The following is a 20,188-nucleotide window of genomic DNA, read 5'->3' on the forward strand; positions in this document are numbered from 1 at the left end:
TTTTGTGTCAGAGGACCACTTCTACAGCAGCGTATGTGTTTCCTTGCAGGTTGACTGCTGCAGAAAAAAAAAGTAGTCACAACACTACAAACTGAATTTAGACTCTATTTTCCTGACCAGTGGCTTTGAGATTTGTTAAACAAATACCAGATCTTTTCTTGACTCCTTTCTCTTTAATGACCTTAGAGAGTAACCACTGCTTTATCACCTGAATGCAGCAGTTGCAACAAAAGTTAGACAAGAAGAAAATCTATTGAACATTGAACATCTGAACATTTTGTGAATGCATCCCAACAGCACTATATCTGGCACTTTGTAGTGAAGAGGATGAATGGTTATGCGCTGTTGTTCCTGAGTGGTGCATTTGAAAGGAATAATAAAAAAGAAAACATGTTGACCAACACTGTCTGCTCCAGGCTGATAAACCTGATGAGGAAAACAAAGGCCCAAAGCATTTTTTTACCCAGAGCAAATTAAAGAGAACCACTTGTATCATTTAACAGAGATGCTGCTTGTCTTGTCTCATGAGTCAGGAACAACCATTAAACGCAGCTCAGCTGAGAAAAGTTTTAGGAAGAATTAGTCTTAGAAAAAAAAAAGTTTTATGAAAGTGATTTATGTACCATATATATCATAGAATGTACTGAGAATAAATTGAAGAGAATGAACATATCATTACCTTTGTCAGACAACATAGCTGGACGTTAGACAGCATCTCAAAAAAAATAAATAAATAAAAATAGAAGAAAACTCCTTGATGCTTCTACTTCTTCTGTAGTATATTTAGATACTTGCAGCGGTTTATCTGCTGCTTGGTGACCACCACTGCTGAAGTTTCTGGGTTCATGCTTTGATCAGTGCAGACATGGTTTGTGTTGTGTCGTATATTAGCATAGGATTATAAGGGATGGGCCTTTAAGCAGCTCCCGGCAGCCCACGCTGCCACACTGTGTGGATATCTCCACAGGACCAGCTCCCTTAAATAGGTCACAGCCTCCTTTTGCCAACGCTCACAAACAGCCTTCACCTCTCTCATGCAGTTCTGGGCTTCAGTTAAGGACAAGGGCAGACAACAAACAACTCATAGCGGTCAGAAGTTGCCTTTTCATTCCAATGTCCTTGTTGTAACCAATTAAGTTATTCTTTCTGACCACTCTTACAGGAAAAACCATGTTGTGTGTTTTTGGATACGTGCAACCATCTTGAGTTTACTTATAGCTATTTCAGAACTGTACTGGATGGAAAAGGCATTTAAATAGCATTTTTGTGAATATTCTTTATATGCAGCAAAACAGCTGCCAGTTCTTGGTGTCTTCCAGCATGTAATTCTGTAGTATGTATTTACATTTTGAGAAACCCACAACCTTATTGGCCCAAGCTGGATTCAGTTTATCACTTAACCAGTCAAATGAATCAGCAGTCTGTTCTGAGAAGGGTCAGTGTTAGTACTACTACATATGGTCTGTACATGGAGGGATGCTGTGTATTTATGCTAATAAAAGGAAAACTGAATGGAAACAAAATAGTTATCCGATGTTATTCTGAGACAAAATTGCTGTGGGTTTACATTCTGAAGAGGGAGGATAATAAATAATAAAATTTTATATGCAAAGCAGCAGTCAGGCAACTGAAAACAACAAATCTTGATTAAAGCTTATCCTTTTCAAATGCAGGCTCAGTGTTAAAGTATGTGAGATCGAGTAAATGAAGAATTCTTCCTTAGACAAATTGCCCTGTGAATTTTCACGCTGCATTTGTTCGAGAAAAAACTCTCGTACATGGTAGCATTCAACTGAAAGGTCATTGTGATGAGGAGACAGGATGCAGATGCACTGTGTGGTGATTCAGTTAAGCACTACCTGTATATCCTCTCTGGTAAACTCTTATGAACATCACAGAGGAATTGAATTTTCACTCTGGCAGTCCATGTGCCTGTCCTTGTAAGTGAAGTCAACCTGAAACGACAAAGTGCCCTCTGGCATATGTCAAAGGCAGGATTCACGGCGCTCATCAGAGAGTTCGGCTTTAATTAAACTTGCTAAAGATAAAATCAGTGGGATGAATAACAAAACCGCTATGACAAATATTAGAATGACCGATTGCCTTTTATTTCAAAAGATTATTTTGCTGAAATCAAACTATTATTTGAATGACTTGACAGGTCATATGTGAAACTGTAAATCTTTGCAAACCCTGACACCAACAACAGGTCTGGTGGAGTATGGAAAAATCTGATTAGCTAGACATCCTTCTGATCATTTTACATGAAAAATGGTCATGTTATATATAATTGCCATTTAAAAATGTTTTATTGATATCATCAACTACCTGTTGACATCTTTCCCACCACTTCATACAGCGGCCTCTGTTTGTGTCCATTCACAGAGTGAACTTGTGATGTATTTTGTAGCTATAAATTGTCAATAAACATTCATAATTTGACAGTTATAGATAATAATGGCCACTATAAACAGCCCTCATTACTCATTTTTTTCACAGTGTTCTCTATTGTGGTGTGAAAAATACTTTGAGTTGAGAAAATTAAGATTTTTACCCATACGCAGCTTAATAGTTCAAACACTGTGAGAAATGATGTGAAAATGAGCCCATTCTCTGGATAAGCGGCTCAGTCCTCAGGCGACTCAATTCACTGAAAAGGACAAAAAAACTCAGTCACTCCCCGCTCTTTCAGATAGTGCCTCTATGAGGGTAGTATCTTTGCCACTAAAACTACAATAAGCCTAAAAAAAACCCATATCCACACATCATTAATTTTCCTTTAGCCAGAGGCACCAAATGGTTCTTTTTTGTTTCACAGCCAGGTAAAAGCAATGCAACTGACTTTTCAGTGTTTACAGATAAAAAAAAGAGCATATGTATGAATGGATAGAAAAGTATATTAAATTCTTCGATTAAAATCTCTGCTGAAAACAATAAATAAGGTAACTTTGACTTCACACATCTCTCTCTGGTACAAAGTACTTAGTGCCATGTCATTTCCTCTGAAAAATGCCTTTCTCAGTGGGAGAGAAATGAGTTCTCTCCAGCAACAGTAATAGAGTTTCATCGATACACAGATTCAGCTGTCTGAGAGAACTGCCGCACCGTTTTTCTTCGCAGCTGCCTTGCAAAAAAAAAAAAAAAAAAAAAACTTGACACAGGTGAACATCTTCTGCAGATTTCCCTTTGCTTTTTCCACACATCTTTACTCCACTCAGAATAAACCAACACTAGGGGTTAGCATAGCTGAAACTCATGATGGTGACACTACGGATGGTGTTGTGTTTTTTCTTGTTGTTTTTTTGTTTGTTTGTTTTATGTAAACAGATTGACTGACAATGTTGCAGTGTCTTGAACTGAAGAGAGTATTCATTTTGGGGACTGTGGAAATTCTTTTCAGTACATGATTCTCACCCATACAACACAGTTGTAGTTGTGGAATTCAGTTTAAAAGTTCAGATGTTCAGATGAATGCATCTGTAAAACCCTGTTTTACTTGTAGTGCTAGGGTATATAAGTGTGTATGGCTGTGCTTGGTGATGCTTGGCTTGGAGTGGCTTGGGTTGCCCTGAATCCAGTATCATGATGCAAGTTTGCTAAACAATATAATTAAAACTAACCTGTTGAACATATTCAAGTGAAAAAAAGAATAAATTGTATATAAATATTTAAATCTAAGCTAAGTATTTAAATGCTTAGCTACCCATTTACAGTTCCTTGTTTTCATTTGTAGAACATGCTGCAATTATTTACAAATCAGAAAACTCAGAATATATATCTACAGGTGACGATTTGAATTTGCAGATTCTGTTCTCTAGTTGTGAACAGATGTAATTCTTTACATACTTTTCAGCCTTCTAACTCCATGCGTTGCACTCTGTGGATTGTCGGAGAGATTGAACTACAATAAAAAAAGAAAATGACAATGTCAAACTAAAAGAGTCAGTCCAGTTTTCCACACTGATACTGTATGTGTTGATAGAGTCATTCAAAGACATTCCAACCTTGACTCCAACCTTCAAAAGATGTGCATGTCATTCAAAGGAAGGGATTTTGTCATTACTGGTTGAACAAAAAAGGTCTTGCGGTCCTCGACATGCGCGGTGTGTAAATATGTGGGGCTCTGAAATGAAGGCCTTGGACAGTGGTGAGACATGGCATCTCTGAGACATTCACATTCAGTCCTGAATTAAAAGGAAGTCAAGATTGTACTTACATCCTCATTTCTGCTTCACTGTTAGTTAAATGGCCCTAAACTGACAGGGACCCTAAAATGCTTTATTTATTATATGGACAAAAGAATTTAATGTTATCATTTATATGATAAGGGCTATTATTTTATTGACAATGATGTAGCTTTATTGTAAAATGTATATTGTTGTACTTCCTAAATGCTGAGGGCTTAAAGGCCAACACTGGTTCACATTTTATGGATTTGAGGTCAATATTTTAGCTCCTGCAAACTCTCAGTATTAACAAACAGTGCAGACAGAGAATGAAGCTGTCATGTCAGACATGAAATTCAAAACAAACTGGTGTAGTGCTGTCGGGTTCTGGACACGTTTATTATTAGGTTTAGGAATAACAGCACAAGATTCACGGTCATCTCTTGTGCAGTGATGAACCCTTAACATCTGTTGCAGTCTTGCTGAGGGGGAAATGCTAAAACAAGTTTACCCTGTCAGATCTGCTCTGTGTGAATACTTATACTGAGAATGATGCAGGGGGGGTGGGGGGGGGGTGGTAGCAGATAAAGATAGCATCTCAGTGCATCATGAATGTTGCCTCACTTTGCACTTTTGGAAGAAATGCATATTCCAAAAATAAATCAATAAAATGAAAAAGCCTTTTTGCTTTTTTTTTTTTTTAGTTTTTGTAAAAATCTGCAACAATCCCCACTGTATTATATATATTCATCAAAACAAGCCCTGAAGATTCCACCATAACTCAGTAGTGCAATCTGGAGCAATTCTCTAGATGGATAAATAGCTTCATCCCTCTACAGATGGGCATAATCAGGCTTTCAGTGTGGCTGCGAGAGCCATGAATCTAAGGACTTCCATGGCAAGATGATGGTTCTCTCAGGTCAGTGCCCCCCAAGGAAGTCTCTACATGTCTGGAGCAAGAGGTTATAAAATAATATCCTGTGATGTTGCCAGTGCTCCTGTCTCGCTCAGAGAGAAAATTCTGAGGCTTGATGTGCAATGTGAAGAAGAAAACCTTGTGAGGTTCTTGGATTTTGCATTTAAGAACAATAAACCAATGTATTATTTGAAATTGTGTCACCTATAGTTGTAGTTTATTACAGCTTTACCAGGTTTTTATCAGGCCTCACGACCCCCCAGAAATGTTGGGGCTCCTCTCCAAGTAGGCACACCCCCAACACTTTGAACATTTCTGTCTTAGAACTACGCAGTCCAACTCTGAAAATGCATTTGAGATTAGATGAGACCCTCGGGGTTCTTTTGTGAAGTATGGCTGTTTGATAATTTTGTGGATGGGCACACATAGCTCCGCTTTTTGCTGTTCATGCTCTTGCTATGACATTTTGTGTTAATTTGCACTCCAGTCACGACTGCCTGTGTGCTCAACAGCCATTGAGCATGCATCAGGTGCCTCAGAGCAAGAGAGAGAGAGACAGATAATTGGATTCAGCATCGGCCAACTCTTCCCTTCTCGTATGTTCCACACTTAGACCTTTAAAAGGCTGTGTCAGACAACTATCAGCAGAGGAGCTTTGATAAAAAAGAAAAAAAGAAATTATGATATAGCACATGTTTCCATCCCTTCGCCCTTCTCTCTCTCTCTCTCTCTCTCATATATGCATATTAGATATTGCACTTGTCATCACTGACTACTCATTCAGTATAGGTCTGCGAGGTACAACCATAATGTGTTAATGCTGAAAACAACTATATCTAGTGAATCTGTCTCTAACAAAGCTAATGGAACTACAGCTGAGAAGATGCTAACTGATCAGTGTGAATGTAGCATTGTAGCTTGTTGCCCGTAGGTGAATATCTACAGAGCCATACGGGCAGAGACATTGATTTTCCCCCTTCTTCTGATTGGCCTCACTATTTTTGAGCTCTTATTAGCCTGTCCATCAGCAGGTCTGTGCAATTTTGCTCTTCTGTTGCATCCTTTGATTGAAGGAAGAGAGAATGATTAGTGGCCAAAGAAGCTTTAGCGGCAGTCAGTGGGGGTACATGAAATATCAGGACAGTGCTAATCAATATGACACTGTCACCTGAACCGGTTACTCTGGATGTGATGAGTAGACGTCGATAGGATAGATAAACAGTTAGCATTTAACATGTCTAATGTCTTTTTTTGTTCAAAGTCCCCTTCAAAAAAACCCCCCAAAAAACCTGTACTGTCTATGAAAGCATGTCATAAAAGAATCAAGACCGCAACATGGAACCAACAAAATGATGTAATCTATATATAGTAATATAGTATAGCACTCCTCTGTCTGCATCTGATTTTCTTGGTGTGTCTTTCACTGCATAGACGGAACAGCATCAACATAACAGAGACTTTTCCCTTTTGCCATTTGTAGCAAAGAAACGACTGTGGATATATCTCCCAAATGTTTGTGTTTGTGTGTATGTGGGGGGATGGGATCAAAGAAAAGATGCTTATTAAAAATCACCTTTCATCTGAGTCTCACTAGCAAAGGACAGCCAAATGAATGAGTGGAATTGTGACTTTCACTCCTACCATATGGAGGGAGGGAGCTGAGAAAAGAAAAAAAAAATAGAATTTATTCACGTTCCCTAAGGCAAAGACAACACATTACGCTTCTAAATCAGGCACTGATCACATGTCTACCATCGAAAGATCTGATATCCTGCATGAGACAGGGACATATTTGCCACATCACTTGGAGGTTAAGATTTTGAACATGAAGCCCATTTCCTTTAAATACTTACAGACAGCAACAAACCTAGAATTTTAAAATATGTTTCTAAAAGAGAACAGGGTATAGGCTCCACCTCACCAGGGGGCCAAGACGAGAACAATCCTTATTTTGGCTTGGCCAATGAAAATGAATTTCTTTGAAATCTACATATTAAGTATGTTAAGCTGATTGCATTATCTTCCTGGTGCCACAAAGGTAGAGTGAGACACAACCCTATGTTTCAATGCATTGTGAGCATCTTGGTGTAAACCGACAATGACATACCGAGGTGTAGAACTTCTGTCATGACAGGTAGACACTGATATGTCTTCTTGTTCTCTCTTGCTCATTCTCCGTGCCTTTTGGATTTCCTATGGATTTCTCCCTGTTTAAGACCCAAGATCACACCCTCTGTCTAACTTTCTGAATCTCTGGTGTTACTCCTTTTCTACTTGTCTAAGGCTCTCTTCTGCAGTCACTCTATTGCTCAGTCTCGGGGTCACTCTCTTGCATTTTCTTTCAATCACTGTCTGTGGCCTTCTCCACTTTTGCACACTCTGTTTTTGATTGGCTTTTTTTTTTCTTTGAAAAAGGAACAGCATGTCTGTCTTTTGCCTCTTCATTCTCTGCTTCACCTTTCTTAAGAAGGAAAAACTTTTCCTCTGGAAAAACTTCTGGGGGGAAAAAAAAACTGTGCAAGCTATGAAAGGGCAGTAGCTTCATTCATGGCGTGCCACAAGTACAAACATACAGAAATATTAAAACTTCAAGAGTAGGTTTGCTGAATGGTCCAGCTATCCAGCCTGAAATTTTTTGTCTGAAACTGGCTACACTTTCTGGCTGAGGTGAGCCTGTAAGTTATGGTTCAGTACCACATAAATTCCACAAACCAGAGATGTATTACACACACTGTTAATATTCAACATCTATTAATCTGAAGCAAATGTTTAGCATGACTTCTAGCCTCTTCTCTGCAAAGATATGTGATTTGTTTTAGCTGTCCTTGTGGCTTTATGGCGCATTAAGGAACTTTAATACAGCCACATGCAAGGAAAAAGCTGCAAGACAGTGTCAAAACGATGAGCATAAATTATGTTGCAAAGCACTTCATGTAAAACCAGAGCAGATTTCCCTTTAGTTAGGCTAAATAAACAAACAGAGATTACACAGAGTATATATACTTAACTTACTCCATACATTTCACATTTTGTTCATGCTGACAGGATCACTGTGTTCAAAAAGTGCGGATAGAGGTTCTTTGTTGGTGCTAGATTGTTCCCTTTCAGCCGATAATTATACTGAATGTAAGATAGGCAGCATAAGGTAATTAATTACTTTTAGAAACCAACTTCCTTTTTATCGCTGGCTAAATGAAGACAAAATTTTGTCTGCACTCATCTGAAGTAATTTGCAGAAACGTGGCCTTACTCAGTTTTTGATCAATATCAGCAATCACAAGTAAAAAGAACGTGAAGGATTGAAAGATTACAAATAAATAGCATGTGAGTCAACATCACATAATACCATTTGAAAAACCATACATAATGGAGCAACCACATCAACCGCACAGTATAATTCAGCTGGTCACCGCAGCACTGTGTTAGAGGTCACACATTGGGTTTTATCCCACTACAGTTGAACTCTTATGCAAAGAGTGCAACCGTAAACCATTAGACCATAACATGAGTGACAGAACAACGTATGGCTGACAATTATATTTCCAGTATCCTGTATCCTGGCAAGTAAAGGTATGCATACGTATAAAGTACTTTGTCATCTGCACAAGGCAGTGACTGATTGCCCTACACACTTGCTAAATCTAGTCCTATCCATTTTAGCTAATAATGACATCATTGCAGATATGACACTCGCAGCAACTGCTAGAACGTTACCAGATGGTAATGGAATGGAAAAGATTAGCTTTTCATATAAGCAATATCTGCGGAGCTTCATTGTCCTTGTCTCTTAAAAGCGCTAGTGCCATCTGACCACCATAGAAAACTATTATCAGTTAATTGCAGTTAATTGCTGAACATTCAAAGCTAGAGTTTCATTGTGAAGTCATGTCTCAAATTTGTTGTTTGCGTAAAGAGCCATCAACATACATATTACAGTTTGGTTCATCTATCTAAGTCTGAGGGCACTTGACATCATTATATTATTTATTTATTTATTTATTTATTTACTGGATGGACAATACAAAACAAAATTAAAAATTCAAGTGTTTGATTGAGAATCTGGTAGGTTCCTGACATACTACTATAATGGGCATGTGTGTCTAAAAGGTTGAACCAACAAAGAGTCAGGAGGCTGAGTGCTGAAGGCTGCAGTGGCCTAGCCGTGCTGAACTGAACTCAAAACCTGACTGGGCTTGTCAGCACAGGCCTTAATGAGACTTTCCAATGATATTGGACAGAGGCCCTTGTTAGGCTGCACTGTGTGTGTGTGTGTGTGTGTGTGTGTGTGTGTGTGTTTGCTCTGTGTGTACTTGTTGTGTGTGGGTTTTACTTAGCGCGGGCTTGCTAATGTAGCCTCCTCCTCTACAGCTGGCTGAATCCTGATGAACCAAATGCCTCTGTTATGTAATGGCTCAAATGTTAGCCTCAAATTGCCATCCTATACGTTAATGAGGTCATCTCTGTGGTATATCATGCCATGTGTTACAATGTTTTATAGCTGACTGTTTGGCAGATGCTATGCTACGATACACCTCACTGCTGGCAGCTCACCAGGGCTGTGCAAGATCTGATTGGTCGGCAGACAGATAGTGAATATCTGCCTACACAGATAAGAGGAGTTGTTGAGAGCAGAAGGCGGCATTCATTTCTCTTTTGTTGTGGGACAGACAAGATGGTGTGAAGATTTCTATCCCTACAAAGAGACTCTCATGAATAATTTTGCTTATTCTGATCACCAGTATATATAATGATATATGTGATATGTATGAGACATCATTAATGAACTTCAAACTACATTCTTCATACTAATAACATCCCCGTGGAGAATATACCAAGACATGCACTGTACTGTTACATTATCCTTGGCTGTTTTACCCAGGAGTATAGAATGAGGTCGTCTCTCGTGCATGTGAAGTGTTTTGATCTCACAAAAGAGCAGTATAAATGTAGTCAATTATTTAAGTTTCGGATTATAGTGATATCTTGTAGACTCGATCGAGTATCATTACACACTTTTACAATCCACAAGTGTGTCGCTGGTGCCAAGTTATGTCGACAAATCTCACCGCTTTAGACCTGTAGTTGGACGTCTGTGATTCTCAGAACAGCTTTCAATATTTGATCTCTTAGGCTAAATTACCATTTCAAGGTTCTAAGCAATGAATATTTCAACAGCTGAATGCTGGAATTTGCCCAGTTATACTATGAATAAATGGAATTTTTTTTTGGAAATGTTACTGTAGAAATTATGCCAAAATATTTCCATTAGATGGCAGCATAGCACAGGCATAACATAACAACGTTATGCCCTGCATCTAAAATAAGCTGATCATTTCTATCTGCTCCGTGATGTAACATTACTCTCCAGAGAATGTACATTTCAGCAGATACCCAAGCCCTGAATCCACTGTGAGACTTACTATAGAGATTTACCATAGATACCCACAATATAGAACCTTTCATTTTTTCTGACTTTTGAATGCTAAATATATGCACAAAAATGGTATCTGTGATCTGGTGTAATAATAGCACGAAGAAGAGCCAGAACAGATATTCTCAAATTGGAGAATTGGGCTTCAGTTTTCAATGAAGGGCAGACTAAGAGAGCTTTGGTTGCAGTCCTGCGGAGCTTTGAACCCCAGTCATCAGAAAACTCGAAACAGTTCATTAGCCACTGCCAAAACACAGTGCAACACTGATGAAGTCAATCTGGTGTTTCCTACTCTGCCACTGAGTTTGCTTTCACTGGAAAGACTGTCCTGTGTTCTGTGGTTTGTGTCCAAGAAAAAGAAGGAAACGTTGGCCTGTGAATACTCAGTCACTCAGTTTATTAGCTCAGTCACACATTCTGGTAAAGTTAATATGGAGCTTTTTAACTGACACTAAAATACACCTTTTTCTTTCTTTTTTTTAAGTGAATCTGTCTCTTTTCTCTGTTGTTTAGGGCCAAAGTGTTCCGTGGAAAGAAGCTCCAAGGAGATTATGACATCAAAGTCGAGCAGGTAAAATAATTCTCTGAAAACTTTTTTTTTTTCATTTAAAAGGGAACAAAGATTTTGTTCTGTGTACCGTCTTATTGTATGTGGCTTAACTCAAATTGTCAGAGAACTCAGGGCTCAATTCAGAGATTCTTAAAAACCAGAATGAATAGAAATGTACCTGAAATATGTTGAATGAAGTCATTCTATCAAAGCTACAGTCAGAAAACATGATGTGGGGCTTCATGGTGTTCAGTGGTTAGCACTGTTGCCTCACAGCAAGAAGGCCCTGGGTTTGAATCCCAGCTGTCCCAGGTCCTCTCTGTGTGGAGTTTGCATGTTCTCCAGTGTTTGTGTGGGTTTCCTCTAGGTGCTCTGGTTTCCTCCCACCAAAAAGACATGTATGCTAGGATTAGTACTCCTGTCAGTGACTTTGACCAAGGCACTGGCAAAAAGACCTGGAGTTGGTCCCCGGGCAGCAGCTGCCCACTGCGCCTAGCTCATAGTGTGTGTGTGTGTGCTCATAATGTGTCTGTGTGTGCTCACCGGTGTTAGGATGGGTTAAATGCAGAGGGTCCATTTTTAGTTCTAGCTCATTGTGTGTGTGTGTGTGTGTGCTCACTGGTGTTATGATTGGGTGAAATGCAGAGGCTCCATTTCACTGCACAGTGTGTGCATGACAAATAAAGCACTTCTTCTTCTTCTTAATTTGATGTGCGCTATTTCGTGTGTTCACTCTAGGTAGGAGGCGTCATTAAAACTTGTGGTGTGCTATTTTGAAAACAAAATATCCACACAGTGACCCCACTTATCATAAACAGTATCATTAATAGTGCCATTTAGACAGTTGTAACATATGTATCAGGACAAATTGACAGATAGCCACTGAATGCTTGTACGATCAAAAGAAAAAATGCTATCATGGGATGTTACATGTACTGTGTTACCTCGAAGTTCAATCTATTTTCTTCAGTCTGTTTTCTCTCCAGTGTCTCGGCACAGAGAGATTATATGATGATGTCCTCTCCTCATTGTAGGCCTATGCTCTTGCGTGATGAGTATGGCTGAGAATTAGATGGGTTAAACATTTTAGCAAAATATCATGAAAGTGCCATGTGTCTTCAAGCTCCCCCACTGGGCATCCCTAACGTCCAGGTTAAATTTATACCATCTGCACGCCTGTAATTCACTAATTTATTATAAACCAACCATTTATGTGATATTGCCTGCTTCATTAAAACTGTGAAAATAGTGATTTTTTCCATGGCTGTATGCTGTGCCTCTGCCATGAGATTCCACTAGTCACTTAACAACAGTGTTTGGACCATTTAAATAGTTGGTCCTCAAAGGGTTAGCCCACATTTGCCTCATTTGGTTTAGTTTTGTTCTGTTTTAATTTCATGTGTCAAAGGTTGTTGGGTTTGCTGTATACTGCCTTTGTACTGCCTGTAGGGGGCAGACAGCTCACTTGCTACTTCAAGCTAAATATATCAGACTAGATTGGTTTTCTGTGAGTAAATAGTCAGAGATTCCCAATTTTTCAGGTCTAGCTAGTCAGGTCACATAAATATGAGGAAGGTGAAGAAGAGGAAGAATGCAAATCTCACGCCAAAATGCATCAGCTGTTTGCGTATATGCCTAATTGAACCTGCTGATTTGAAACTGAGGTGCACATGCACATTAGATGCCATAAAAACATTCAGATCTCGGAGAACGATGTCACAGCCCCGTCTTATTCTGATCCTCATTCCAGCAGTATCCACTGATGCTGAAACGTTTTTGTATCAAACTGTACACCCCCAACCTGTGCAATGACATCCACATAAGAGCAGTGCTATTAGTGTCTTAAAAATATTATTTTTCAAAATGCTAATTTGATGGAATGCTCGTATTGTAATGGCTTGGGTTGTTTAGAATTCATTTGTTTACTGACTAAGCAGCCATTTCACTACTAATTCTTTCAAAAATGGTATTTTCTACAGTTAACAACTGACATTTTGGCCTTTGACTGCACCCTTCTCACTGAGACCAGGCCTGAGTTAGGGGAAGCTCTTATTACTATTCTTATTGTTTTCACATTTCATCTTAGTTCAGATATTATTCAAGGTCACAGGGAAATATGTTAAAGACAAGCTATGCATTACACATGGCATTTACAAGATAGTCTACCAAATGTCAGCATTTCATGATGTATATTCTGTTATAGAATGGAAATTAGATTGAAGTATCTTCAGTGTGTGTTTTAGACTTCTAAATGGGCACAGTTGGAAAATATCGGAGATGCCAAAATAACCAAAAGAGAATTGGTTTGCAGATCTGTCCCCTCTAGTGCAATAATATAGTGAACTTAAGTGAACTGTCCCCGCCAGCTGAAGACAGCTACATGTAATAAACTTCTCAGGGGGATAAAGTTGGAAGCATTGGCCTGGGGGAGGTGATGAATCAGGGGAGCAAGTCTTGGAAAAAAAAAACAAAAATACCCTTGAGACCAAGTAACAGTGACCAAAGTTTCCTGCATTCTCTTAAGTCGCAGTCATTTTAATTACCAAACTTGAGACATATCCACATATCTTTCAAATGTATTCTGTGTGCAGTATGCAGTGTACAGTTGAATGGAACAGAGAGGAAAGATTATCCAAAAGGATCCAGAGAGAGATGATTCATCATTCTCTAAACGCAGTAGCTTGGGAACTGAACCCAAAATTATGTCTACATGGTTGTTTTCCCCTTCCGAGTTTGACAGTCACCCTTACGCTGTCTCTTCCCAGCTCTGCCTGAAGTAGAAACAGATTTCATCGGTTTAATGTGCTTACAAAGCATCACATGTTTGGCCCAGCATGGAACGCAGCTTCAGATGGGCTGTGTGGTGTTTTTGTAGAGACCACCTGCCCCCCTCCCCCTCCCCCATCCCCTCCCCTTCCCCCCACCTAAAGCCCTCCCTTCCCATCCCCCGCCCCTCTGGTGTGACCCTTCCATCCCTGGGAGCGTTGCTTTGTCTCTCATTACAGCACACCCACTCTTCAGGCGCCCCACTGTGTCTGAGACGCTCTGCCCACTCTTCATTCACTGCATCAACATTTGACCAGTGTTCCGACTCATCTGTCAGCATTTCTATGCAGCAGTATTACATCACGTAAGAGACATTCACGTGTGATGCAGCACACAAAGAAAATATGTACGAAAAGGAAAGGATCAGCTACATTATGACCGATGACCACGAGAGAAAGAATGGTCTGTGCAAATAAGGAACAAGTCGGTGAAAAAAAAATGTACCAAATTATTCATTATGACCATAAAATTTACCATCACAGCTGCTCAAAACCGTGGATGTTTTGCCTTCATGGATGGCTACCCCACAATGATTGGGCATAGGCTGCTTTAGGCCAACATAATAATTATCTAAAACCCACAGAGTGATGTCAAATGGAATTGATTTCTGTATTCTCCTGAAATTTGCCTCAAATTGCATGTCTGTGTTTTAGTCACAAGAGTTACTGTGTAGGATGGAAAATAACAGGGGATTATGAGTACAGTCCATTCAACACTAAAAAGTACAGTCATACTGTTGAACACTGAGGAAAACTGTTGCAAAGATTTTGTCATTATTGCATAGACCTTAATCATAAATGACAAATTGGTTCAGTCACCCATGTTTTGCAACATTTTTACTGGAAAACCAGATATTTAAACGGTTTTTATTTCCTCAAAAGAATAACATGTTATAGAGCTAGTGGCAATAAAAGCACACGTCTGTGAAGTTCTACCGTAAAATGTTGTCAAAAAAAAAACACGTTTTAGGGGTGTAACGTTCAGTCAATGACACTCTTAATGACACTTCTGTGTGGGATTCACAGTCATTACAGTGTCTGTAGACAGTCTAAATTACTCTGACTAATTGGACTTGGGAGTGATAAAAAAAAAAAACACTGACAGCTATTTTTCCTTTGTAATATAAAGCCTACATATGCTACTCTAATCTAATTATTACCTAACAGCGCTTCAGTATTCTTAAAAAATAAACACAGTTTACAGTTATTGCTTTTTTTCAGTCTGTGTTGTTTCACATCTGTTTTTATATTGCATTGACCTTTGCCATATTCGTTGTAGTCCATTTTAAAATCATTAGGATTCTATAAGACAGCGTATCTCAAATTATGGGACGAGGAAACTGCCGGTCCGCAGAGCCCTGCTTCTGCACCAGTCAAATTATGCTTGGTGCTTCTGTCACTCGTCAGGTGAAAGTAGTAACATTTTATTCAAGATTCTAGAACGTTAAGCAAGTTCTCGTGGTGGGAACCCTTAACATTCTAGAATCTTGAATAAAATGTTACTATTTTCAAAGCAGGAAGCTCAGTCAAGGGGGCGGGGACCTGGCAGTTTCCTTGGCGCTGTCTGCGGCCCATAGTTTTAGAAACACTGCCATAAGGGATTATTGATTCTATGTAAGGTGCTTCCTGAAATATTTAAATAAAGTTTTAAATGTCAAAATATTAATCAGGAAGTTATGTAAAAATAATCTATTCTTTGTTGTCTGAGGTGAAATTTACCCATTAATCAATTATAGAACAAATATTTGTTACTGAAATGAAGTTTTGTTATCCCTTGAAACCCAGCAACAGAGAGATTACTTGTTTTTCAATGAAAGGTCTGCACTGTTGGGAGTACCATTTCTCTTTGATAGCGTGTACATTCTTTTATTTTTTTTTCCCTTCAGGCAGCCTTTAATGAGTAATGATAGCTGATATGACTTCAGTTTTGCCCTTTACGCAGCCGGCTTCAACATGAGCTTTACTGTCACAACCCCACAAATGTGACCATTTATCAAGAGTGGTCAGACCAAGGAAATGAGGTTGTTCCGGATCAGAATGGTTTTAGAAGGAGTGGTTGCATCTGATGATATACATAGCTTTTTCTGATGAGTTGTTAGCAAATCAACTTATTGCAAGTCGCTTTGGCTAAAAGCGTCTGCCAAATACCAAATTGTAAATTGTAATTGTAGATCAGTTGTCGTCAGAGTTAGCGTAATGCTCTGGCTAATTAGTCTAGCCATGTTAGCTAGTTAATGCATTAGCTGGTGTAGTTCAGATGACGTAAGCACCAGAGGAGAGGGACTGTAAGAACACCTCTGCATTGTATGGCAACATGTGCCAAAACCTAAAATCAACAACAAATTTCTCTTGTTTGTACTTTGTTGAGCACTGAATTTCATATACTGAGTTTGTTTGGACACCCCCTGATTTATGTTATGACTGACATCTCTATTTGATTTATATATGCCATAAAATACCCTCCACATGGTGACACTACACACAGTAATTTCCTTCTAAGATGAAAAACAGTAGACTCCAGCTCAGCTAGATTACATTTCAATTTGTTTATGTTGGTTTGTAGTGTTGTCCTCTTGTTCCTTGTACTTTTGAATCATTTGGGAGTCTGTCTATAAGTTTGAAGTAGTTTGTCATATAAAATACAAATGAATACAGTTGAATTAACACTAATTTTCACCACTGGTTCTCTCCATGATTTGATCTAATTGGCTGATTTGATTACAGGCTGAATTCTCAGAGGTCAACCTTGTTGCACATGTTAATGGAACCTGCAATGTGGACATGCAAGTGATCAGAAATGGAACTAAAGTAGTGCGGTAAGTGAAACAATAATCAGAACCTAAGTTTCCAGAAGCTTCCATGGTATTGCAGAGGATCACCACCAGCACCTTCCCACTTGTTTTCTGAGGTCATCCCTTAAAAAGAAGATTTGTTCTCAACACAATAAACTATAGGCTGGATACAAAGTGCTCGTCTTAAAATATAAATTCAATTAGAATTTAAACTGTTAGAAAAAGGCCATTATTAGTTTGAACAACCTGCTATTATCTGTCTGCATTACAACACATAATCTTTTACAATTCATCTAGTGCTGGATATATTATACAGCTAAGGTTAGATTTTACAAACCGAGGCAGGCGAAGTGAGAATCTGTTTCTTCCACAGGGAATAAAATTACAGATACATGTTATTAATACATAAACTCATGTAGAGACTCAAAAGCATAAGCCATAGCTAGTCTCAGGTGGTAGTTGATTTTTCTTTTGGGTGTCTGTGTGTGTTATTACGTAACAGAATTGGCTTTCATTCGGAAATTTTTTCTTTCACAAAAGGTGCTTTAGATCTCCTGTGAAATCAGTGGAAAAATCCAGTCCCATAAAACCATAACTAGGAAGCCAGAACAAAACCATTGTGCTGGAAAGGCTTTGTGGTTGTTAAATAATGGAATTCAGACACTGTGTGAATCTGAGAGGTACCCTTTAACTAAATTTGTTCCCTGAAGATACCCTAAAATTATCTTTTTTACATAGACAGAGGTTGGCATTTGGGTTTGATGTAATATTAAAAGTATGTAAGCATGGCATTTTTTATCACCTGTTCAGACATGATAATGTGTGTGTGTGTGTGTGTGTGTGTGTGTGTGTGTGTGTGTGTGTGTGTGTGTGTGTGTGTGTGTGCACACACGCACTCATACCTTTGCTGTTATATGGTATCCGTGCGGAATCTAAATGCTCCGATCAGCCTTATGAATAGAAACCTTAGTTCATTCAGGGGTCACGTATCCTGGTAACAAGTACTAGAAAAGACTTCCCTTCTATACTGTAAAAGGCAATTAGCATCACAGACGAAAAGCCTCATCTTACATTTATAAAACTACATGATACTTTTATACATAAGAGATCCTTTAAACCAAATCTGAATTATAGAACAGTGATAAAAGCATTGCACAGATACAAAAAAACACATAGCTTTTCATAAACAATGTTCCCCTTACTTTAGCTTCTTATTAAACGTCATTTATATTCTGTGCACACACAGACTTGGTGTTAATCAAACTGTGCCAGTGTTTACACTTGCACACATACACTCAGACAAAAGAAGAACCAACAGGAGCCGCCTCGTATCACCATCACTCTTTCAGTGACCTGAGAAGCCTTCGCTTGCTCTCTCTCTCTCTCACTCTCTCTCTCCTTCTCTCTCTTCCTCTCTCACTCTCTCTCCACTTTAGGATTCTCTCTAGCTACTTACACGAAAATGTTTTGAACATGTCTTTTCCACCCTCTATGTGATGCATGGAAATACATTGTATGTGGTTTCTTAAGTTACACCCAGGGATATAAAACACCCAGGGGATATAAAACATGCCTAGAGTCCTTAATTTTACATATATAGATATGCAATTAGATACAAGTGAAGTACACATGAATAACTAAACGTATGTATCCTTGCACAGGTCATTCAAGCCTGACTTCGTCCTGATTCGACAGCATGCCTTCAGCATGGCGCAGAATGAGGATTTCCGCAATATGATCATAGGTCTTCAGTATGCAGGAATCCCCAGTGTCAACTCTCTGGAGTCCATCTACAATCTCTGTGACAAACCATGGGCGGTGAGACTACCCAGATTGCATAGCACTCAATGATAACAGTTAGGTTCATAGCAAAACCCATGCGTGGCCAGGCTGAAAGGCTGTGTGTAGTTACAGATAACATGGTACCATCTTCGTTAGTTTGTTGAATAGAAAAAAGAAAAATATTCTTGAGCTACCATGCCAACAGACCACACCCTGTCACTAACCTTAACATCTTCATCGGAAACTGGTGTTTCTTTCCAGCCAGATAATAATGATTTCCCAAAAGTAAATCACATTTAACCTAAGTTTGTTCTATTGCCATGTTTGCCTAGTCTGCTCTTCACTAACAATTATACTTTTGTGGTACAAGATAAAGGAGTTCAGCACAGATTATATTTATACACTTGTGGTGTACATTAGTGATGTTAGCAGGCAGTACCACTAAATTTGTTTCATATAACACCTTATCATATTTTGGAACTGGTTACAGGTGGGGGAGGGGGGGGGGTGTAGCAGTATGCCAGTAATGATCTCATATGATTTGATTTTCTCTACAGTTTGCTCAGCTAATAAATGCCTATAAGAAACTGGGGCCTGAAAAATTCCCTCTCATCCAGCAGACGTTCTACCCAAACTACAAGGACATGGTAAGAATTCAGATTCATTTATTTCACTCACTTCACTGCATGACTACTATATGTTCCTTGGGTCTGACAACAGCTTGAAAAAGCTATCCTTTCCTCATGGTGCTTATTACTGATGTGCAGTTAAAGCTAGTGTTGTCCAAGCTTATGCCTAACATGTACTGTTGTTTTATGTGATTATGGCCTCTTGTTTTGGAAGAATCAGGTCCATCTCTTGACTGTTGATACAAAAAATAGACAGCGCAGGAAAATGGTTAAGTCATTGATCATGGTATAACGGCAACAAATAACGGCAACAAATTCATCTGGTTTGAAACCTTTCACAGCGTTAAGTTTAGTACCTGATCGAATAATTAAACCTTTTAAGTTATAAAATAAAACGTTTATGTAATTTTTGACTTTTTCTAGTAGGACACGGGGCTTTATGTGTTCTTCTGCCCTGCCTCAATTTAGCAATATTTCAGAATTTGCTATGCTGACAGTTGGAAGGATTTGTCCCAAGTCTCAGTTCCAGCACACACTTGACACCTCTTGCAATTCCACTCTATTTGATCAATGTGCAGACTCTCACCTCTTTCTTTCAAAAGATGAAAAATGGTTGAAATGGATTGCTGTGAGATCTACGCAGAAAAATTAAGATTTTCACGCATTTGTACCTCAGAGGACTCTCTCAGTGATTGGCAGCTGAGATAATATGCTCTTTTTGGTGTTTGATAACATTTGGGCTGGTCATGCAATATTTATTCAAACCAATCACTCATTGCATTCACAAACAACACTGAATGTTGTTATGTTTAATTTTTGTGATTTAAATACATTTTCCAGTTTCTACAATGAGATACAAGTTCTAGATTGGATTAAATCATGCTGCTAATATCAGAAAGTCCATCGTCAAACTTCAATGTGAAAGCTAATCAGTCATTTTCAGTGAAATCTTTATCTTTTAAAACAGAGAGGCCATGTGACCTCAGACCTGTCCTACTAAACTGCTGGATTCACTGAATCTTAAATTATATCAATACGACAGACTGGTAAGCATGGCAGTTATGAGGCATAGATGCTTTAATCATTTTATATATATT

The 20,188-nt window shown here is 38.8% G+C and overlaps 1 protein-coding gene across 2 annotated transcripts in view; it reads left to right on the forward strand.

The window, feature by feature from the left end:
* The window catches only part of syn2b (synapsin IIb), a 58,735-nt gene that overhangs the window by 14,597 nt on the left and 23,950 nt on the right, over positions 1-20,188 (forward strand). For both annotated transcript variants that reach the window (XM_030777860.1, XM_030777861.1), the window contains exons 2-5: positions 11,027-11,084; positions 16,613-16,704; positions 18,342-18,498; positions 19,020-19,109. In XM_030777860.1, the coding sequence (XP_030633720.1) occupies positions 11,027-11,084; positions 16,613-16,704; positions 18,342-18,498; positions 19,020-19,109 (397 nt within the window). The remainder of the gene's footprint in view (positions 1-11,026; positions 11,085-16,612; positions 16,705-18,341; positions 18,499-19,019; positions 19,110-20,188) is intronic.

Source organism: Chanos chanos, chromosome 6 (assembly GCF_902362185.1).
Source record: "Chanos chanos chromosome 6, fChaCha1.1, whole genome shotgun sequence".
NCBI lineage: Eukaryota > Metazoa > Chordata > Actinopteri > Gonorynchiformes > Chanidae > Chanos > Chanos chanos.